This window comes from Oncorhynchus kisutch, linkage group LG3, assembly GCF_002021735.2.
Source record: "Oncorhynchus kisutch isolate 150728-3 linkage group LG3, Okis_V2, whole genome shotgun sequence".
In the NCBI taxonomy this organism is placed as follows: domain Eukaryota; kingdom Metazoa; phylum Chordata; class Actinopteri; order Salmoniformes; family Salmonidae; genus Oncorhynchus; species Oncorhynchus kisutch.
Genome location: NC_034176.2, coordinates 32,579,508 through 32,603,417, shown reverse-complemented (window position 1 = coordinate 32,603,417; position 23,910 = coordinate 32,579,508). Strand labels below are relative to the sequence as shown.

General features: G+C 41.9%; 1 protein-coding gene across 2 annotated transcripts; it reads left to right on the top strand.

The window, feature by feature from the left end:
* The first annotated feature begins 5,060 nt into the window (after window positions 1-5,060).
* slc14a2 (solute carrier family 14 member 2) lies at window positions 5,061-18,502 on the top strand. 2 transcript variants are annotated; one of them, XM_020463286.2, is made up of 10 exons: window positions 5,062-5,188; window positions 6,801-6,872; window positions 13,207-13,402; window positions 14,009-14,198; window positions 14,297-14,425; window positions 14,957-15,149; window positions 15,777-15,924; window positions 16,046-16,180; window positions 16,311-16,360; window positions 17,757-18,502. In XM_020463286.2, exons 1-10 carry the CDS (start codon window positions 5,165-5,167, stop codon window positions 18,132-18,134), a joined length of 1,515 nt encoding a protein of 504 aa, XP_020318875.1. In that variant the 5' UTR covers window positions 5,062-5,164; the 3' UTR covers window positions 18,135-18,502. The 2 variants fall into 2 exon arrangements, with proteins under 2 accessions (XP_020318884.1, XP_020318875.1); XM_020463295.2 differs by lacking the exon at window positions 6,801-6,872 and having other exon boundaries at window positions 5,061-5,188.
* The last annotated feature ends 5,408 nt before the right edge of the window (window positions 18,503-23,910 follow it).

Here is a 23,910-nt window from a genome sequence, read left to right as displayed (position 1 = left end):
CAGTCATTATTGCTCATCTTTATCAAGGTTGTCAATAATTATGTGCCTGACTGCATGGTAGTTAGATTATACACTCCCCTCCGTATGTATTTGGACAGTGAAGCTGAAACATTTCATTTTGATCTATACTCCAGCATTTGGGATTTCAGATCAAATGTTTCATATGAGGCGACAGTACAGAATGTCACCTATTATTTGAGGCTATTTTCATACATATCTGTTTTACCGTTTAGAAATGAAAGCCCTCTATGTATCTAGTTCCCCCATTTTAAGATCTCATAAGTATTTGAACAAATTCACTTATAGTGTATTATTAAAGTAGTTCAAAGTTGAGTATTTGATACCACATTCCTAGCTAGCGATGACTACATCAAGCTTGTGACTCTACAAACTTCTTGGATGCATTTGCAGTTTGTTTTGGTTGTGTTTCTGGTTATGGTGTGAAATTAATGGTTTTTATTGTACAAAAGAATATAATCTTTTCCTAAACGCTTGTACAGTCATGTGGATACTACCATGACTACAGACAATCATGAATTCATTGTGAATAATGATGAATGAGAAAGTTACAGAGACACCGATCATACCCCCAAAACATGCTAACCAGTCACCATTACCATTAACAGGGGAAGTTAGCATAATTTTTGGGGGGGTGTATGATATTTATGCCTCTGTGTGTGGATGTGTGTGACTCTTTATACAACGGGTGGTTTGGAATTTCCATTGTTGGAGTCTATCCTGCCTATGAAATACTAGACCACATACACATGACCACATTCATAAAAAGGGCCATCGTTTACATCGTTACTTAGCAACGCACTATTACTACTACTACTACAATTACTTTTACAGACCCACTGTCTCATCTTTTTTAATGCTGGTAACCCGTTGTATAGAAGCAATAATACACTCGGCTTCCCCTCATGGCAATGACCACATCATAGCCATGCTAAAAATGCCATAACACATGGCCTCTCATGTATCATTGCTTGAGTAACTTTTCCAATCATCATCATTATTCATGAGGATCCACTCAAGATGATCTGTTATCACGGTAGTATCCACACTAAATGTAGAATTGTTCAGAAACAAGTTCTATTCTTATTTAGAATAAAAGTGACTCCAAAATGACACAATACATTATTAACCATTCATTTCTAAATGGTGAAACATATGTATGAAATGACCCTCAAATGAAAAATGACATTCTGTACTTTCGACTCATATAAAGGATCTCAAATCCAAAATGCTGGAGTATATAGCCAAATGAAAGGTTTTAGCTTCACTGTCCAAATAAATACTTAGGGGAGTGCAGCTTATAGTGACTGTTGTTGGGCATAGTACTACGCGAATGCATTAGAATAAATATGACTTGTTACACAAAACTTTGCGGAGAGCCATTTGAACGTAAACTTTTTTTTAAATCAAAATGCCTTCTGGAACATATGAACTTTCATGTGCCTTAATAACAAACTTGTATGCCATCTGTAAATACAAATAAAAGTGTTAAGTTATGAGCCTAGTTGGTTTAGCCACGGAAAAAGTCAGAAACCTTCCCGCTAGCCATGATTGGCTGAAATAATGAGTGGGCTGGACATTCCGATAGATGAGTTCGGATTGGTCTGCCATAAAGCACACTTCTGTCTATAACATTAGCTGATCAGTAGGTATAGGTAATCCTTTCCAACTTGGATTTTTTGAAAGATATCACGTAGAAGAATTGCATGTGTTGCTCTCCACTTTCTGCAGGACCAAGTTTTGAAATCAGTGAAATTAGAGTATGATAGCTAAGGAGATGGAGAAGATTCTGGCTGGTGATTACAAATATGCAGATGGAGTCGAAAAGAAAACACACAACCCCCCTTGGGTTGTGCCGTGGCGGAGATCTTTGTGGGCTATACTCGGCCTTGTCTGAGGATGGTAAGTTGGTGGTTGAAGATATCCCTCCAGTGGTGTAGGGGCTGTGCTTTGGCAAAGTGGGTGGGGTTATATCCTTTCTGTTTGGCCCTGTCCGGGGGTGTCCTCGGATGGGGCCACAGTGTCTCCTGACCCCTCCTGTCTCAGCCTCCAGTATTTATGCTGCAGTAGTTTATGTGTCGGGGGGCTAGGGTCAGTTTGTTATATCTGGAGTACTTCTCCTGTCCTATTCGGTGTCCTGTGTGAATTTAAGTGTCCTCTCTCTAATTCTCTCTTTCTCTCTTTCTTTCTCTCTCTCGGAGGATCTGAGCCCTAGGACCATGCCTCAGGACTACCTGACATGATGACTCCTTGCTGTCCCCAGTCCACCTGGCCGTGCTGCTGCTCCAGTTTCAACTGTTCTGCCTTATTATTATTTGACCATGCTGGTCATTAATGAACATTTGAACATCTTGGCCATGTTCTGTTATAATCTCCACCTGGCACAGCCAGAAGAGGACTGGCCACCCCACATAGCCTGGTTCCTCTCTAGGTTTCTTCCTAGGTTTTGGCCTTTCTAGGGAGTTTTTCCTAGCCACCGTGCTTCTACACCTGCATTGCTTGCTGTTTGGGGTTTTAGGCTGGGTTTCTGTACAGCACTTTGAGATATCAGCTGATGTACGAAGGGCTATATAAATAAATTTGATTTGATTTGATTTGATTTAGAAGGCTGTTGTTTAAAACACCTGTCAACCATGGCATCCAGGACAGAGGGTGAAGCGTCCATCCATGTACATGGATAAGATGGTCTAGCTAGCTACAATTTCAGATATTACACGTTTCTAATTTTGTCAGAAAGTCGTTTTCATTTCAAGTTAAAGTGTACTGTTAGCTGGCACTCAAAAGGTGCAGAGTTAAGATCCCAACAAACAAGAGTTGGGTCCCAGCTTTTATAACCTTTGTCTACAGGTGTGTGAGATCATGATGGGAATATAGCGTACAAACAAGTGATAATGCCAGTTTTGTTACTGCTTTCTGCTGATAGAATTGTTGCTGCTGCTCAAGCTAGCCTCTGTTCTCTTCATTATCTCCACACAGCTGTGCTCCTGAAAGATGGGAAAAGAACAGGATGGACCCAGAAACTGTGGTCACTCTCAGAGGCTCTTTGTCTTTGGCCACGTGACCAAGTTACTCAAAAACAATAGAGGAAAAATACTGTCTTCTTCTTACATGAGAGAAACAGACCGGGGAAACGTACAAGTTTAAGGCTCATACAGCGCATGTGCATAACAAAGTTTGTCATTTTTTACCACCATAGCTGTTCTCTCATTTGTGTCTGGAAGTAGCTAGCAAGCTAGCCAACATTAGCCAGTTAGCTTGGGTGCTTGACTGCTGTTGTTAAAACAGAACACTCTAATCAACCCTTCTACTCGGCTAGAGCATCCAGTGTGTGCTCTGAAAGCACCGAGAGCAAAACGCTCTGAATTTACGAACGGACAATCTGACAACGCCCTGAGTTTACGAATGCCCAGAAAACACTCTGACACTCCAGACTGAATTTACGAAGACACCCGTAGTAAAACCAGCCTTTGAAATCTTTGGTTGTTTTGTACATGGCATCACATGTGAATCCTTAAAGAGATGAGTGGGGCTAAAGCTTAAGAGGGTGTGAACGATGCTGAATGGGTGTAGACAAAGAAGAACTCTCCAGTATGTGTACCAAAACATTCAAGGGTAATTTTCTCAGAAGTGATTTTACAAGTTTACCAACTTTCAAAGCAGAATGACTTTCCCAACAGGTTAACTGTAGTATATGATATACCATTTTCTAGCTCTGAGTCTCTACTTTAATCCATTGTAAAAAACACATTTTCAAATTTTGCTCCATAAGACAAAATCGAGCCGGTCTGTCACAGATGTTAGGGGCAGCAGGTAGTCTGGCGGGAGGCCTGGCGGATTGGAGCGTTGGACCAGTAACCGAAAGGTTGCTGGATTGAATCCCTGAGCTGACAAGGTAAACATCTGTTGTTCTGAGCAAGGCAGTTAACCCTCTGTTTAACCTTCATTTCAGTTTAAGGCATTCAGTTGTACAACTGACTATGTATCCACCTTTCCTAATAGTTGCAGAGATTTAAATAGTTGAAGGGATGGGAATTCCTTTGAACAAACTCAGAGGAAGGTGTGAGTGAAGTTGCAGTTCACTTTGGTGCAATTTTCACATGTATGTGGTACATTTTCACAATCCTAAGCACAAACATCTAAACAGATCATCCAAATGGCTCATGTTTCAAAACTCTAAACACATTTTCAATTGCTGAGTACAAAGTCACTTGTTCACTGCACCAAATGACTCTTTCAATGTGGATGCATTTTCAATCTAAGTATCTAATGCAATATTCACTTTACTTTATATATGATGTTCTTGTCATTTGTTAACAATAAAATGATGTAGTGCCTAGTTAATGTATAGAGCTACATAACTGCTGAACACTGTCAATTTCTATATTTTTACCTCATAAATGTGGACATTTGACATACATTTATGTTGGTTAAACGAAATGCTATATGGATGTGGCTTCAAATACTACATCATCATTCTACATCAACCAGTGTTCTTCAATAGAACAAAGTGGAAAGAGTCACTCTACCGTTTGGAATAGTGTAGTGTAAAATGCACTGCTGAAATACCTGGGTTCTGTATAACAATATTCCACTCATTATCTGAATATCATTGATACACACCGTTAGTTGATGAATTTCAAGGAGAAGGGCGATAGTGATCAGTTGGCAAGTCACATAAAATAGGTGATCTTAATCAATGTTGCATGCAATGCCTCAATGTCTGATCCTTTGTCTTACGCATAAGGATAATGAAATTGTAAGAGTGACACATTTTCTACATGCTCACAATCTGCCATTGGATTTAAAAAATGAATTGTGCACTTCAAGTTTTATTGAAACACTGTATGGAAAATGATAAAACTCTCTCTATAGGGTAAATCTCTCACAGGTCAAAAGTCATGATGCTAACAGTTGTGTGGCTGGCTATTGGACAGGACCTGCTGATAGAACACCCGTAGGTCAAGGCCATCTCTCTCTTACACACACACACATTCCATATCAAAGTTAAGTTGCGCGTGGTTGAACGTTATCGCTCTTGTTCATGGAGAAGGAGAGTAGGAATGTTGTGCGAGGTATAAAAAGCCCTGCTACAGCACAGCTTCACAGCAGCTGCCACACACAGCACCCTGCCCTACTGGAAACATATATGCCTGGACCACATCGCACAAAGGTAGGACACACACTGCACTACTCATCCTTCTCGTCTTCCTTTCTGTCTAAATGGAGGCAACATTTTCTGTCGTTGCAGAAGGGCACAGATCTGTGTATAAAAAAAAGAAGGGAAAGTTGGACATGCCAATACTTCATCCTACGTAGATAGTATTATATAAGGATCATGTTAAATAGTAACGTTATAAAGAAATAAACAATGGCCACTTTTTAAGGTGAGGTACTGATGACAGAACAGAACTAAATGTTGGTTATAATATAAATCTCACTGCAAATGAGAAGACTGTGTGACTTTCATTCACGCTTCTGAGCCTTTGTTTACATCATTTATTTCAAGTAGAATATTAATATGATAAAAGAAATGGAAAGCTTCAGAGCAAATGCACTGAAGCATGCATGTTTTGGTCCTTAGACCTTCCTCAGAATGCATTCGAAGAGCAGTGTGAATGCAACTTTTTATTGGTTGCCCACGTTGTCGAGGGACACCTGTGTTTGACTCAATGTGTGCATTCAAGAAGAAGTTGCATTCTTCACACTGCTCTTCACACTGCTCTTCACACTGCTCTTCACACTGCTCTTCACACTGCTCTTCGAATGCAGTAGAGTTGCACCTCTTTCTTTCGTTTAGTTCACTGAGATTTATTCTTCTAAAGGGCACACTGTAAAAAGTGTTTTCAGCCAACTTTTTAAAAATCAAGGCAACCACACAATACAATTTCTAGTTCACTTAACTTTGGGGGGCAGAAAAGTTCTGCCAACATGCATTCTTAAGTTGTCTCAACAGTTGAGTAAACTGGAAATGATATTGCAGCTGGTTAACTTGATCTTTTTAAAACGTTTTATTTCAAGTCCTCCCAATTTAACGATGTAAGAATATCCTCAGCTAAACTATTTTAACTCCATGAACTCAAACCCAGGTCCACGACTGTCCCCTTAGTCATTACAAGAGATACGAAGTTGGATTACCTATAAAATAGCTGTTTGCTCAATTATGGAAATATTTATGTTTTTGACAGATGGCTGTTAAAAATAATTGGTTGAAAGCAGACAGTGGGTTCTTACAAATTTGCTCTGACTAACCACACACCAGATAAACAGGTAAAACAAACTCACTAGTGGTTTGAACAAATCCACTTCACTTTTTGATATATCTGGGTTAATGCATCATATTTCAGCCTCTAAAATAAATGTTTAAGTTGTTGGTTCCTGACATGTAAATTGATAAAAAAATAAAGTTAAATACATCATGCAGAAAAGCACACATGGTAATATATTAATGAGGCACGTATTTAAGCCAACACAGTATTTTACGTTGCTGATCTCAGCAAACTGAACTCTCTTGTGTGATCAGCTCAGCTATTTGTGTTGTTATGGCAAACTTTCAGTTCAGTTTCACTATTTCAGTTCACTTAACATTGTTTTATTCATTAGGTTTGTGGAGTATTCCACACCAGCTCAACACCTTCCCATTTTGAAGTCCAGACAACTTAGATATTTAAGCTGAATTGACTTTTTACATGTTGAATTTGTTTTACTGTGCAGCACCTACACCAATTAGTGGTGTACACTAATATTATATTATAATATTTTTTAACATGACTTATCTTCTGTAGGATATTCCCAAGAATATCTCCAGTTTCTATAGTGCCTTAACGCAAGAACTTGCATCCACATTCCAGTCAAAGGTAAGCTAGGCCATAGACGGGTCTTTGTGTGTCATAATCATGATGATAACATCAATCGAGAGCTCAAGTTCCACTGTGTCCACCTCACTAAGGACCTATCATGGTCCAACCACACCAACACATGAAGAGTGTACGACAACACCTGGCTGCATCACCGTGTGGTATGAAAACTGCTCAGCATCCGACTGCAAGGCGATAGAGAGGGTAGTGCGTACGGCCCAGTACATCACTGGGGCCGAACTCCTACCTGTATACCAGGCGGAGTAAGGCCCTAAAAAATGTCAAAGACTCCAACCACCCAAGTCATAGACTCTCTCTGCTATCGCACAGCAAGTGGTCATGGAGTGCCAAGTCTGTGACCAAAATGCACCTGAACAGCTTCTACCCCCAAGCCATAAGTGTGCTGAATGGTTAATCAGATGGCTACGTGGACAATTGTCTTTATCTTAACTGTATTACACTGACTCCCTTGCACTGGCTCTATGCACACACACTAGACTATATGCACACACTCACACATACTACACTTTACCTATGCTACTACTCTGTTCATTATATCCTGATTGCCTTGTCACTTTACCCCAACCCACATGCAATGTTCCCTATAAGCTGTATGTGTGTGAGGGTTCGCAGTAGCCTGAGACTGCCGAGCAGCTCCCAAGGACTGCCATGCAGAGCGTAGAGAATTATCAGCCTACTGAGAGAAGCACAGGATTGATCTTCTTCTTTTTTCCTGTTAGTTAACACTATCAACATTTCCCTTTACTGTGGCAATTGTGAGAGAATCAAGGCAATATTAGCCACTTTCAATACATCATACCGAAACAAAATGAACTATGCAAGATATTTATTTGTAGGTAGAACCCAGGACTCTATTGGACTCTATTTCTCATGACTCTGTTGCACACGAGACCGTATCCTACACAGACCATGCGGCACAGCCAATCAGAGCTGCAGTAGGCCAATATAGACCATTGACATACAATGCATTCGGAAAGTGTTCATACCCTAAATAAGTTCCCACAGTTGACAGTGCATGTCAGAGCAAAAACCAAGCCGAGGTCAAAGGAATTGTCCATAGAGATCCGAGACAGGATTGTGTCGATGCACAGATCTGGGGAAGGGTACCAAAACATTTCTGCAGCGTTGAAGGTCCCCAAGAATACAGTGGCTTCCATCATTCTTAAATGAATGAAGTTTGGAACGTCCAAACTCTGACGGCAAACTGAGCAATCGGGGGAGAAGGGCCTTGGTCAGGGAGGTGACCAAGAACCCGATGGTCACTTTGACAGAGCTCCAGAATTCCTCTGTGGAGATGGGAGAACTTTCCAGAAGGGCAACCATCTCTGCAGCACTCCACCAATAAGACCTTTATGGTAGACTGGCCAGACGGAGCCACTCCTCAGTAAAAGGCACATGAAAGCCTGCTTGGAGGTTGCCAAAAGGCCCCTAAAGGACTCTGAGAAACACGATTCTCTGGTCTGATAAAACCAAGATTGAACTCTTTGGCCTGAATGCCAAGCGTCACATCTGGAGGAAACCTGGCACCATCCCTATGGTGAAGCATGGTGGTGGCAGCATCATGCTGTGGGGATGATTTTCAGTGGCAGGGACTGGGAGACTAGTCGGGATTGAGGGAAAGATGAACGGGGCAAAGTACAGAGAGATCCTTGATGAAAACCTGCTCCAGAGCGCTCAGGACCTGAGTAGGGTGAAGGGTGCCCTTCCAACAGGACAACAACCCTAAGCACACAATCGAACATGTCTGGAAAAACCTGAAAGTAGCTGTGCAGTGACGCTCCCCATCAAACATGACAGAGCTTGAGAGGATCTGCAGAGAAGAGTGGGAGAAACTCCCCAAATACAGGTGTGCCAAGCTTGTAGCAACATACCCAAGAAGACTTGAGTCTGTAATCGCTGTCAAAGGTGCTTCAACAAAGTACTGAGTATACGTTCTGAAAACTTATGTAAATGTGATATTTCCGTTTTTTTTTATTTTATACATTTGCAAAAATGTCTAAAAACCTGTTATTGCTTTGACATTATGGGGTATTGTGTGTACAGTTGAAGTCGGAAGTTTTACATACACTTAAAATCAAATCAAATCAAACAAGACATTTGTGGAGTGGTTGAAAAACGAGTCTAAATGACTCCAATCTAAGTGTAAATCAAATCAAATCAAAATTTGATTTACACTTAGGTTGGAGTTATTTAAACTCGTTTTTTAACCACTCCACAAATGTCTTGTTAACAAACTATAGTTTTGTCAAGTCGGTTAGGACATCTACTTTGTGCATGAAGTAATATTTCCAACAATTGTTTACAGACAGATTATTTCACTTTATCACAATTCCTGTGGTTCAGAAGTTTACATACACTAAGTTGACTGTGCCTTTAAACAGCTTGGAAAATTCCAGAAAAAGATGTCATGGCTTTAGAAGCTTCTGATAGGCTAATTGACATCATTTGAGTCAATTGGAGGTGTACCTGTGGATGTATTTCACGGCCTACCTTCAAACTCAGTGCCTCTTTGATTGACATCATGGGAAAATCAAAAGAAATCAGCCAAGACCTCAGAAAAAAATTGTAGACCTCCACAAGTCTGGTTCATCCTTGGCAGCAATTTCTAAATGCCTGAAGGTACTACGTTCATCTGTACAAACAATAGTAAGCAAGTATAAATACCATGGGACCACGCAGCCGTCATACCGCTCAGGAAGGAGAAGCGTTCTGTCTCCTAGAGATGAACGTACTTTTGTGCAAAAAGTGCAAATCAATCCCAGAACAACAGAAAAGGACCTTGTGAAGATGCTGGAGGAAACAGGTACAAAATGATCTATATCCACAGTAAAACGAGTCCTATATCGACATTACCTGAAAGTCCGTCCAGCAAGGAAGAAGCCACTGCTCCAAAACCGTCATAAAAAAGACAGACTACGGTTTGCAACTGCACATGGGGACAAAGATTTTACTTCTTGGAGAAATGTCCTCTGGTCTGATGAAACAAAAATATAAATGTTTGGCCATAATGACCATCGTTATGTATGGGGGAAAAAGGGGGAGGTTTGCAAGCCGAAGAACACCATCCCAACCGTGAAGCACGGGGGTGGCAGCATCATCTTGTGGGGGTGCTTTGCTGCACGACGGACTGGTGTACTTCACAAAATAGATAGCATCATGAGGGAGGAAAATTATGTGGATATATTGAGGTCGCAAATGGTTGTTCCAAATGGACAATGACCCCAAGCATACTTCCAAAGTTGTGGCAAAATGGCTTAAGGACAACAAAGTCAAGGCATTGGAGTGGCCGTCACAAAGCCCTGACCTCAATCCTATAGAACATTTGTGGGCAGAACTGAAAAAGTGTGCACGAGCAAGGAGGCCTACAAACCTGATTCAGTTGCACCAGCTCTGTCAGGAGGAATGGGCCAAAATTCACCCAACTTATTGTAGGAAGATTGTGGACGGCTACCCAAAATATTTGACCCAAGTTCATTAGTATTTGGTAGCATTGCCTTTAAATTGTGTATGTAAACTTCTGATCCACTGGGAATATGATGAAAGAAATAAAAGCTGAAGTAAATCATTCTCTCTACTATTATTCTGACATTTCACGTTCTTAAAATAAAGTGGTTAATCCTAACTGACCTAAGACAGGGAATTTTTGCTAGAATTAAATGTCAGGAATTGTAAAAAACTGAGTTTAAATGTTTTTGGCTAAGGTGTATGTAAACATCCGACTTCAACTGTAGATAGATGAGGAACAAAAACAATTTAATCAATTTTAGAATAAGGCTGTAACGTAACAAAATGTGGAAAAAGTAAAGGTGTCTGAATTCTTTCCGAATGCTCTGTATATGACCATTGCCATGTATGGATGATCTGTGCCATTTAATTCAAACTGGACTGCGTTTACAGCTGTGGTCCTGAGTAGATGTGCTTGTTTTGGGATCAAAGCAAGAGCTGAATGTAGCCACTTATGCACATTTTGTTCATATCCTTTGCTAGTTAGTGAGTTATTAGCCCAGTTATAGATCATTTGTAGTCAGCAATAGGGGAGTGATTGCTTCCTACAAGAGTATAGTATGTGTACCTTTCTAGACATCGTTTTTAAAAAGCAAGTCAGGTAAAGAGCTTTTTTTGTCTTAAAGGGGCAGTGTTGTATTTTGAGACAGGCTTGAATAATCTAAGTAGCCAGTAGACAGAGGGTAGCATAATTTGTCTTATTCTCTGTAACAATAGTATGGGAAGAATAATACTTTTTTTTGCATCAAACAACACAATAACATTTTCAGTCACCTCCTTGTCTGAGTGACAAGATGATAAACAGGTTAATATCAAGCCCTGCATGTTTTTTTTCAAATGTCTCATTTAATGTAGCCATACATTTAACACCACACATTGGCTGCTACTGTAGGCTGAATGATAGAACAGCTATTTTCATGTTTCTCCATTTTTTTTGATGGTAGGCCCCTTTGGTAGGCCTACATTATGATCAAATAGAAATTTGCTCATTGTGGAAAATAAATTAGAGAGAACATGTATAGCCAGTTTGCACTGTTCTGTGAAGGGAGTAGTACACAGCGTTGTACGAGATCTTCAGTTTGCTGGCAATTTCTCGCATGGAATAGCCTTCATTTCTCAGAATAAGAATAGAGTTTCAGAAGAAAGTTCTTTGTTTTTGGCCATTTTGAGCCTGTAATCGAACCCACAAATGCTGATGCTCCAGATACTCAACTAGTCTAAAGAAGCCCAGTTGTATTGCTTCTTTAATCAGAACAATAGTTTTCAGCTGTGCTAACATAATTGCAAAAGGGTTTTCTAATGATCAATTATCCTTATAAAATGATAAACTTGGATTAGCTAACACAACGTGCCATTGGAACACAGGAGTGATGGTTGCTGATAATGAGCCTATGTAGATATTCCATTAAAAATCAGCCGTTTCCAGCTACAATAGTCATTTACAATATTAACAATGTCTACACTGATCTGATCAATTTGATGTTATTTTAATGGACAAAAAAATGTGCTTTTCTTTCATAACAAGGACATTCCTAAGGGACCTCAAACTATTGAACGGTAGTGTACATACTGTATTACCTCTATTACCTCTATTACTTGGTATCCTGGCACATTGACTCAGTACTGCTACTTTTTGTATACTGCCTCATTGTTTTACTATTTCCTTTTTTTATTCAGCAAATATTTGTCTCCCTTTTATCTCTGCACTGTTGAGAATGGGCTCATAAGTACGCATATCACTGTTTTATTTTTCCATTATTTCACCATTATTTCACTAGGCAAGTCAGTCAAGAACGAATTCTTATTTTCAGTGACGGCCTAGGAACAGTAGGTTCACTGCCTTGTTCAGGGGCAGAACGACAGACTTTGTACCTTATCAGCTCGGTATTCGATCTTGCAACCTTTGCGGTTACTAGGTCAACCTTTGCGGTTACTAGGTCAACCTTTGCGGTTACTAGGTCAACCTTTGCGGTTACTAGGTCAACCTTTGCGGTTACTAGGTCAACGCTCTAACTACTAGGCTACGCTGCCGACCTGTAAAGTATGTAAAGTCTGTAAAGTGTTGTTATTAGGTGCAAATACAATTGTATTTTATTCGATTTTATTCACTTTGTGTGTGGTTTTTTAAGACAACACCAGGCTGCTCAGAGGGTTGTTTTTAGGAGATTATGCACAAAGCGCTAACTAAAACAAAATAATAGCAGCTACACCTACTAAAATGTTGATGAAGGAAAGAATGACAGAACAAGATAAAATAACAGGGTACACCATTATCAATAGAAAGAACTGTACATAAACTGAACAAAAATGTAAATGCAACATGTAAAGTGTTGGTCCCATGCTTCAAGAGCTGAAATAAAAGATCTCAGAAATGTTCGATACGCACAAGAAGCTTATTTATCAAAAATGTTGTGCACAAATTTGTTTACATTTGTAAGGGAAAACTCATTCTGATTGGCTGAGCCTAGTTTCCCAGTGGGTGGGCCTGGCTCCCGAGTGGGTGGGCATATGCCCTCCCAGGTCCACCCATGGCTGCAACCCCTGCCCAGTCATGTGGAATCCATAGATTTGGACCCAATGAATTCATTTCAATTTACTGATTTCCTTTTAGGAATTGTAACTCAGCAAAATCTTTGAAATTGTTGCATGTTGCATTTATATTTTTTGTTCAGTATAATATTTGTACAATTTAACAATGTTGAATGTTTTCTATGTTGTGTCGAAGTAGTTGACACATGTATAGACTTGGCTCTTTGTCTGGGTCCAGCTTTACAGCAAGTTTAACTCTCTGTTCTTCTCCTCCATGCAGCAAGAGCAGCAGCCACTGATGGCCAACCCAGATCCAGAGGTGTCAGGGGGCGGGGAGCAGAAGGCGGCTCAGGGGGAAAACGCAGAGGCTGGGAAGTCTGCAGTCCCCACCTACCAACAGAAGGCCAAGGCCCGGCTGCTACTGTTACTGTCCTACATCTCAGGAGACATGGAGGTGTTTGCAGAGTGGATGAAAAGTAAGTATGGATTATATTTTAACATGGCACTTCTCCAAATAGGCTAAGTTTATCTTATATACAGTTATTCAAAAACATTGACAAATCATTAAATAAAAACTTCATTTTTCAAATCACTTAATATATACCTAGAGGTGGTGAATTCAACAGAATGCTTTTCCAGCAAAGAAAATACATCATTCGTCATTATCCAACACAGGGACAGACACTAGAACTCCATATTTTACTGTACAGTGTGTGGTTCTGACTCTATGTCCAATGGCAATGTCCATGAGCAGAGAAAACACGTCCAGACCGTCCCAAGCCCAGGACCGTCCCAAAAAGGACTGTGACAACACCGAAAAAGAAAGACATTCATAATCTTTAGACAATGCAGCAAGGTATACAATACAGCTCTGTTGAAATCTCTCTACAAATTGACAGCCTGTATAGGACCTGTGTTGGGGACTGTATGTACATGTATGTGTGTGAGAATACAGAAACCTGCATACAATGACCAGATTATCTATAGCTTTGTGTGCAAAGAAACATATATCCAATTTTTTCTATGAACATGACTCTCTCTTTCTCCCTCACCCGCTGCCCATCTCCATTCTCCCCCTCCAGAACAGTTCTTCCTGCTCCAGCTGCTAGACTGGGTTCTCCGTGGTGCTGCCCAGGTCATGTTTGTCAACAATCCTCTGAGTGGCCTAGTGATCTTTGCTGGGCTGATCCTGCAGAACCGCTGGTGGGCTCTCAATGGCTTCGTGGGCACACTCTTCGCCACCATCTCTGCCCTCATACTGCAACAGAGCAGGTGTGTGTGTGTGTGTGTGTGTGTCTGAGCGTGCGTGCACGTGAGTGAACACGTGCGTATGCAATCTCTGACTGTGTGTGTGTCTGTCTCTCTTTTAGGGGTGCGATTGCAGCGGGGCTGTATGGTTACAATGGGATCTTGGTGGGGCTGCTGATGGCTGTGTTCTCTAACGCTGGAGACTGGTACTGGTGGCTCCTGCTGCCCAACATCGTCATGTCTATGACCTGGTGAGTTAGATTGTGCCACCAGATACCCATCAGATGAGCTGATAACCACCGTCTCATGGGGTTTTGCACGTGAATCAAACATGTGAATAATGTCATCTTTTCAGTACCAGGAAAAGATGGCTATCTGGCCCATTAAGATCAGAATCACATCATGACGTCAAACTGACCCACTTTTTTGGCCTCTATTATTTCTAGCTTTATTCATGTCTGCCTCACATCATCGGGTCAAAAGGACATTCCTGACTTTCTTTCTACCTTGTCTAACCCACTTTCACTAATGTCAGTGATTATGGTCCTGTCTTACTGGCACATATCGAGCCAGAATCTGCAGTGCACTAATAGACTTGTGACAATCACCATTTCTCAGAACGGACAGGGAAATAACTTTCCCCCACATGGTAAAAACCAGATTTGACGATGCCTGACTAGATTTGACCTCGACTGTGACTGTGACTTGTGACTACTGGAGAGATTAGAGGTTATTATGTATCATTGTGGTTGAGCAGCATACATTAACCTCCTCTCCTCCAGCCCTATAGTGTCCAGTGCGTTGGCGTCCATTAACAGTCGTTGGGACCTGCCAGTGTTCACTCTTCCCTTCAACATCCTGGTATGTCTCCACATGGTGGCTACTGGCCACTACAACCACCACTTCCCCCAAGTCCTCATCCAGCCGCGCACAGAACTAGCCAACATCACCTGGGCTGAGGTCAATGTAGCTAAGGTAATAAACAAAGCAGGGTGTTGTGTGTGAATAAACAAGGCATGTGTGTGTTTCTGCGTGTTGTGTGGTTCAGGAGTATTCTAGAAACTTCCAGGCTGAGTCATTCAGTAGCTCTAGGAATTCCATCTATCTGGAATGGCCACATGCAAGAAATAGTTCACATACATACTGAGATTTTTATTTTACTTCATTAGGCAAGTCAGTTAAGAGCAGATTCTTCTTTTCAATGACGGCCTAGGAACAGTGGGTTAACTGCCTTGTTCAGGGGTAGAACGACAGATTTGTATCTTGTCAGCTCAGGGATTTGAACTTGCAACCTTTCGGTTACTAGTCCAACGCTCTAACCACTAGGCTACGCTGCTGATGTAGTTTAGAGGTTTTGTCCGACTCTGAGAACTTTTCAAAATGACAAAAAATATGGATACATTCTTGTGCATGCGTTGAGGGTTTCAACCATCATACTATTTTTGTCCAATTCTGATTTCTATGTGAGTCAGAAGGTGTGTTTGTGTCACTCAGATCATCTGTGGTATGGTGCCTGTGGGTTTTGATGACGTGATTGCCCCTGGCCACACACGCATGCACACATACACGCGAGTCTGATCACCTCTCTGTCTCTCTCCTCAGCTGTTCACAGCAGTGCCAGTAGGTATAGGCCAGGTGTATGGGTGTGATAACCCCTGGACAGGAGGAATCTTCATGGTCGCTCTCTTCATTTCCTCTCCCATCACCTGTGCTCACGCTACCATTGGATCCGCAGTCGGCATGGTCTCAGGTAGACACACACACGTACATAACCACCAGGCTACACACAACACAAGTGTTCCAGATTAGGTATTTGAAGTGGACAGTATCGTACAGCTGAGTGAATTCCAGTGTGGGCTCTTTTCCTGAAGGTCTGGCCCTGGCAGCTCCATTTGAGGCGATCTACTTTGGTCTGTGGGGGTATAACTGTGTTCTAGCTTGCATCGCTATTGGAGGGATGTTCTACGCTCTCACCTGGCAGGTACACCTGCTGGCAATCACCTGTGGTGAGTTCAAACTGTAATGCCAACTGGGGACCTCTTGTCTCTGTGTCACATGACTGGTTAAAGGCCTTAACGGTTTGGATGGGTGGTACTGTAGCAATATGACTGAATTTGACTGCCTTTTCTTCACCAGCTTTCTTCTGTGCATATCTGGGCTCAGCCATCGCTAATGTCATGTCCACAGTAAGTACAATGTTATGAGAATATGGCAGTCATGCTTTTATCTATACAGTAGCCAAATTTCATTCACACAATGTGGGGCACATAAACACATTTTGAAAACACACTAAGACCGCATTCAACTAACTATATAAGGCTAAGAGCAAACAAGAAAATGCTCATTCAGAGGTGGCGCTCTTCGTGGCCAGGGATTGTAGGAAAACTTAAATCCGTTTTACCTCATTTCTACCAGCATGTAACATGTGCAACCAGATGGAAAAAACTCTACACCACCTTTACTTCGACACAGAGACTCATACAAAGCTCTCCCTCGCCCTCCATTTGACAAATCTGACCATAATCCTAAATGACTACCAACCTATGGCACTCACGTCTGTAGTAATGAAATGCTTTGAAAGGCTGGTCATGGCTCACGTCAACACCAGCATGCCAGAAACCCACTCCAATTCACATACCACCCAATAGATCCACAGATGACGCAATCTCTATTGCACTCCACACTGCCCTTTCCCACCTGGACAAGTGGAACACCTATGTGAAAATGCTATTCATTGACTACAGCTCAGCATTCAACACCATAGTGCCCTCAAAACTCATTACTAAGCTAAGGACCCTGGGACTAAACACCTCAATCTGCAACTGGATCCTGGACTTCCTGACGGGCCGCCCCCATGTGGTAAAGGTAGGCAACAATATATCTGCCACGCTAATCCTCAACACGGGGGCCCCTCAGGGGTGCGTGCTTAGTCTCATCCTATACTCCCTGTTCACCCACAACTGTGTGGCCAAGCAAAACCCCAACACCATCAGTAAGGTTGCCGACGACACAACGGTGGTAGGCCTGATCATCAACTACGATGAGACAGCCTATAGGGAGGAGGTCAGAAACCTGACAGTGTGGTGCCAGGACAACAAACTCTCCCTCAACATGATCAAGACAAAGGAGATGATTTTGGACTACAGGAAAAGGAAGGCCATTCACATCAACAGGGCTGTAGTGGAGCAGGTCGAGAGCTTCAAGTTCTTTGGTGTCCACATAACCAACAAACTAACATGGTACAACACACCAAGACAGGTGTGAAGAGGGCACGACAATGTCTATTCCCCCTTAGGAGACAGAAAATATTTGGCATGGGTCCTCAGATCTTCAAAAAGTTCTACAGCTGCACCATCGAGAGCATCCTGACTGATTGAAAAGCCGTCTGGTATGGCAACTGCTCGATATCTGACTGTAAGGCACTACAGAGGGTCGTACATTTGGCCCAGTACATTTTCTTAACTCTTGTAAGTAAGTGTTTCACGGCAAGGTCTACACCAGTTGTATTCAGCGCATGTGACAAATAAAAATTGAAATCTCTGAAATCTGACTCTCTCTCGCTCCCTCTCTCTCTTTGTTCAGTTTGGCCTGCCAGCCTGCACCTGGCCCTTCTGTCTCTCCGCCCTCACCTTCCTTCTGTTTACCACGGAAACCAACACCATATTCAAGCTGCCGCTGGCTAACGTGGCCTACCCAGAGAGGAACCTGCGCTTCTTCTGGAAGCTCCGAAAGAAGGAGAAGCTGGAGAGAGAGGAGAAGGAAAGAGATGAGGAAAAGTGGAGGGCAAAGGAGCAGGAGCTGCTAGGTAACGATAAAGAGGTGCTGAGGATGGAGAGAATGGATGGCAAAGAGAAGGGTGATGGGATGGAAGGCAAGCAGATTAATAAAATGATGATTCGGGAGGAAGAGATGATGGAGGTGGCCTTGGGTGCAGTGAGCAGCATGGCAGAAAATGTCTGAGCTCATCAACAGACTCCAGATGTTTTACTATGTACATAGAGTAGCAGAGACTCAGGTGATGGACAGATGGGTGTGTGTGTTTGTAGACGGTGTCTGAAGTGTTCGTTTTAGCGTTATACATACTGTATGTAACTTATCTTATTGTTTATTACTTCTGAAAAATGCCTAATGCTCAGGTAATTAGCCCTCAGGTAACTAGCCCTCAGGTAACTAGCACTCAGGTAACTAGCACTCAGGTAGGGCTACAGTAGGTCATTCCGGTGTATGGTATTATATCTAACTTTGCTATACAGTGGATATTACCACAGTTATGTACTTTCATACTTACTTAGTTTGAGTTCTAATAAAAGTATATTTTTCTAACAAAAGCTCAGGGTAGTTGCTCTTTGAAAATGCCACCATCATATGTATCTTCGAGTAGTCACGTGACACACACACATACCAATCCTCATACACACAGTGACACACACCACCCTCAGACACACACTACCCATATAGTGGTATGCACTGTAAGAACGTAAGGAGGTCAAGCCCATTGGCACACATACAATGGGTTTGACCTCACAGACCCGTATAATGGTATCAGGTAGCACATTCTCAACATGCCATTACATAATGCATAATTACTGTAGTTAATGTACTAGAAGATTATTATTGAATGGTCAATTGGATAAGAGCTAGGGTACAGCAGGGAAGTTGCAGTTCACCAGTTCAAATACTCTTAATTTAATAATAGGACCCTTTTTTCTCAATTTCAGCCTGAATGAGGTGCCCAAAGTAAACTGCCTGTTGTTGCTCAGGCCCTGAAGCCAGAATATGCATATAATTGGTACCATTGGAAAGAAAACACTTTGCAATTTGTAGAAATTCCGAAGAAAAACCAACCAGAATAGATTTTTTTGAGAGCCCATGCTCTTACAATGGAAAGTATAGGGGCATCTGAATTCTAACTCCCAGGGTGCAATTCCTATGGCTTCCACAGGGTGTCAGCAGTCTATGTTCAAGGTTTCAGGCTTGTAACTTCCAAAACGAATAAGAAATATGAGTTTTAGTACAGGGACACAGTCTTGGAAATTCGTGTATGCGTGCACGATGAATACAGAATGCACCTGCTAAGATTGGTTTCCTATTGAACATACTTCTTTCCGTAAGACATATTATAGTTTGTTTACATTTTAGGGTATCTGACGAGTGAATAGAAACATATTTTGACTTGTTGAAACAAACTTTAGGGGTAGATTTTCAGATTCCTTTCTCTGCATGTTGAACGAGTGGATTACTCAAATCGATGGCGCCAACTAAACTGACTTTTTGGGATATAAAGAAGGATTTATCTAACAAAACGACACTACATGTTATAGCTGGGACCCTTTGGATGACAAGATTTTTCAGAGGAAGATTTTCAAAAAGTAAGTGAATATTTCATCACTATTCTGAATTTATTAAACCTGTGCCGGTGGTAAAATATTTTGATGTGGGGCGCCGTCCTCAAACAATCGCATGGCATGCTTTTGCTGTAATGGCTACTGTAAATCGGACAGTGCAGTTATATTAACAAAAATGTAAGCTTTCACCCAATATAAGACACTTGTATGTACCTAAATGTTTAATATCCATAATACATTTTTATGATTATTTATTTGAATTGCACGCCCTCCAGTTTCACTGGAAGTTGTCCCGCTAGCTGGACGCCTAGCCCTAAGAAGTTGGGTACATATAACATGTAGGGTTAAGGTAGCCTAGCAGTTAAGAGCGTTGAGCCAGTAACCAAAAGGCCACTGGTTTGAATTACGAGCCTGCAAGGTGGAACAATCTTCCTTTCTGCTCGAGCATGATGTCAATTAAGGAAGTCCCCCGCAGCTCTCTGATTGAAAGGGGTTGGGTTGAGACACATTTCGGTTGAATGCATTCAGTTGTGTATGAAAATGTCATGTTTTAAAATTTGGTGACCCAACACTGGTGGAAAAGTCCTGACCTGTAAGCATTCTTCCAGTGCTATCAAGGGTGGCTGATCATCTGACTGATCATCTCAATCAGGGCAACTCCATATATCAAATGCAATTTGGATTCAGAACTAACCATTCTACCGAAACAGCCAATTGCCATTTTCTGGAGTGTATTAAATCTAAACTGGATATAAGTGGTGAAGTCGGCGATGTCTTTTTGGATGGCATTTGATACTGTGAATCACGAGGTCCTGTTATCCAAACTATCCTCCCTTCATGTGTCCACGGAAGCCATTAGTTGGATGTATTCTTATCTGAATAATAGAAGGGTTTGTCTGGGGGACACTCAGTCAGACTCTATTTACTATAACATTGGGGTCTCACAAGGGTCAATATTAGGCCCCCTTCTGTTTACTATCTATATAAACAATTTCCCACTTGCTTGCCCACAAGTGAACATGCAGATGATACAGTCCTGTACGTACACTCAAAAACAAACAAGTAAACAAGTTAACTGAAGCTATGATACAGGTTTCTAAATGGATGACTGATTCTTGCCTGCATTTAAATATTGACAAGACTGTTTGTATGTACTTCTTTAAGAAAACCATTCATTCTTCCCAAAGAGCTGTTCTAGTCTGAAAGTTGCGTCATTTTGGACTCCATGTCACGTTCTGACCTTGGTTCTTTTGTTATGTCTTTGTTTTAGTATGGTCAGGGCGTGAGTTGGGTGGGTTGTCTATGTTTGTTTTTCTATGAGTTGGTATTTCTGTGTTTGGCCTGGTATGGTTCTCAGAGGCAGCTGTCAATCGTTGTCCCTGATTGAGAACCATACTTAGGCAGCCTGTTTTCACCCTTGTGGGTGATGATATTTTCTGTTTAGTGTGGTTTGCACCTGACGGAGCTGTTTCGGTTGTGCTTTTTGTTTGATAGTGTTCAGTTTAAATAAATAACATGAACAAGTACCACGCTGCTCTTTGGTCCTCACCTTCTTCCACCGACAGCCGTTACACTCCAACTTGACATTTAAGAAACGAGTAAAGAGGTTCAAGTTCGGATTATCCAGCTTGAGGTTTATAAGAACTTATCTTCCCCTGGAGGCCGCCAAACTATATATGCATGCTAGATCTCACATCTGAGATATTGCCTCACATGCTGGTCACAAGCAAGAGCTACTATTCTGAAACCAATTGAATAAAACTCTACAAACACTTACGGTTTCTGATAATAAATCAAACCATTACCACCATTGTCACATCTTTCACAAACATCATTTATTCAATCTGGACAGCTTTAAGCAGTGTGTAGATGCACGTCTTTTCTTTCAGATCCTGCATGGCCTTGCCCATCCCCACCTCTACAATATTTTGACATATCATGCTCAAGGAAAGCACCTCCAGGATAACAACGGCAGTAACTGCTTTGTCCATTTTCGACACAGTAAACTCGGTCAATCGGCCTTCTCAAATCAAATCAAATCACATTTATTTGTCACATACACATGGTTAGCAGATGTTAAAGCGAGAGTAGCGAAATGCTTGTGCTTCTAGTTCCGACAATGCAGTAATAACCAACGAGTAATCTAAACTAACAATTCCAAAACTACTACCTTATAGACACAAGTGTAAAGGGATAAATAATATGTACATAAAGATATATGAATGAGTGATGGTACAGAACGGCATAGGCAAGATGCAGTAGATGGTATCGAGTACAGTATAAACATATGAGATGAGTAATGTAGGGTATGTAAACAAAGTGACATAATTTAAAGTGGCTAGTGATACATGTATTACATAAAGATGCAGTAGATGATAGGGTACAGTATATACATATAAATATGAGATGAGTAATGTAGGGTAAGTAAACATTATATTAAGTAGCATTGTTTAAAGTGGCTATTCCCATTATTAAAGTGGCTGGAGTTGAGTCAGTGTGTTGGCAGCAGCCACTGAATGTTAGTGGTGGCTGTTTAACAGTCTGATGGCCTTGAGATATAAGCTGTTTTTCAGTCTCTCTGTCCCTGCTTTGATGCACCTGTACTGACCTCGCCTTCTGGATGATAGCGGGGTGAACAGGCAGTGGCTCGGGTGGGTGTTGTCCTTGATGATCTTTATGGCCTTCCTGTGACATCGGGTGGTGTAGGTGTCCTGGAGGGCAGGTAGTTTGCCCCCAGTGATGCGTTGTGCAGACCTCACTACCCTCCGGAGAGCCTTACGGTTGTGGGGGGAGCAGTTTCCGTACCAGGCGGTGATACAGCTCGACAGGATGCTCTCGATTGTGCATCTGTAGAAGTTTGTGAGTGCTTTTGGTGATAAGCCGAATTTCTTCAGCCTCCTGTATTACCCTCTCCAGTACTGTCTCATCGATGTGGATAGGGGGGTGCTCCCTCTGCTGTTTCCTGAAGTCTACAATCATCTCCTTTGTTTTGTTGACGTTGAGTGTGAGGTTATTTTCCTGACACCACACTCCAAGGGCCCTCACCTCCTCCTTGTAGGCTGTCTCGTCATTGTTGGTAATCAAGCCTACTACTGTGGTGTCGTCCGCAAACTTGATGATTGAGTTGGAGGCGTGCATGGCCACGCAGTCATGGGTGAACAGGGAGTACAGGAGAGGGCTCAGAACGCACCCTTGTGGGGCCCCAGTGTTGAGGATCACTGGGGTCAGCTGGGTGCAAATGAGCTTTTGGCTATCCCAGGCACATTTACATGGATGTTGCATTATTGTAATATTGATGTTGATTAATGTTCACTTTTCCTATAAATAAATACAGTGTCTTCGGACGGTATTCAGACCCCTTGATCTTTTCCACATTTTGTTGTGCTACAGCCTTATTCTAAAATTGATTAAATAAAAATCCTCAGCAATCTACACACAATACCCCATAATGACAAAGCGAAAAACAGGTTTTTAGAAATGTTTAAAAAAAAAAGCAGAAATATTCAGAACCTTTGCTATGAGATGTTTCTACAACTTAATTGGAGTAAACCTGTGGTAAATTCCTTTGATTGGACATGATTTGGAAAGGCACACACCTGTCTATATAGAGGATATATAAGGTCCCACAGTTGACAGTGCATGTCAGAGCAAAAACCAAACCCTGAGGTTCAAGGAATTGTCCGTAGCGCTCGGAGACAGGATTGTGTCGAGGCATAGATCTGGGGACGGGTACAAAAATATTTCTGCAGCATTGAAGGTCCCCAAGAACACAGTGACCTCCATCATTCTTAAATGGAAGAAGTTTGAAACCACCAAGAATCTTCCTAGAGCTGGCCTGCCTGGCCAAACTGACCAATCGGGGGAGAAGGGCATTGGTCAGAGAGTTGACCAAGAACCCAATGGTCACTCTGACAGAGCTCTATAGTTTCTCTGTGGAGATGGGAGAACCTTCCAGAAGGACAACCATCTCTGCAGCACTCCACCAATCAGGCCTTTATGGTAGAGTGGCCAGAAGGAAGTCACTCTTCAGTAAAAGGCACATGACAGCTCGCTTGGAGTTTGCCAGAAGGTACCTAAAGACTCTCAGACCATGAGAAACAAGATTATCTGGTCTGATGAAACCAAGATGAAACTCTTTAGCCTGAATGCCAAGCATCACATCTGGAGGAAACCTGGCACCAACCCTACGGTGAAGCATGGTGGTGGCAGCATCATACTGTGGGAGTGTTTTTCAGCGGCAGGGACTGGGAGACTAGTCAGGATCGAGGCAAAGATGAACGGAGCAAAGTAGAGAGAGAGATCCTTGATGAAAACCTGCTCCAGAGTGCTCAGGACCTCAGACTGTGGTGAAGGTTCACCTTCCAACAGGATAAACGACCCTAAGCACACAG

Excerpts from the sequence above, each read along its gene's own strand:
- slc14a2 (XM_020463286.2), top strand. The coding sequence starts at position 5,165 with ATGCCTGGACCACATCGCACAAAG. Across the intron at positions 15,925-16,045 it reads CGCAGTCGGCATGGTCTCAG|GTCTGGCCCTGGCAGCTCCA; the intron begins GTAGACACACAC and ends CTTTTCCTGAAG. Across the intron at positions 16,361-17,756 it reads TCGCTAATGTCATGTCCACA|TTTGGCCTGCCAGCCTGCAC; the intron begins GTAAGTACAATG and ends CTCTTTGTTCAG.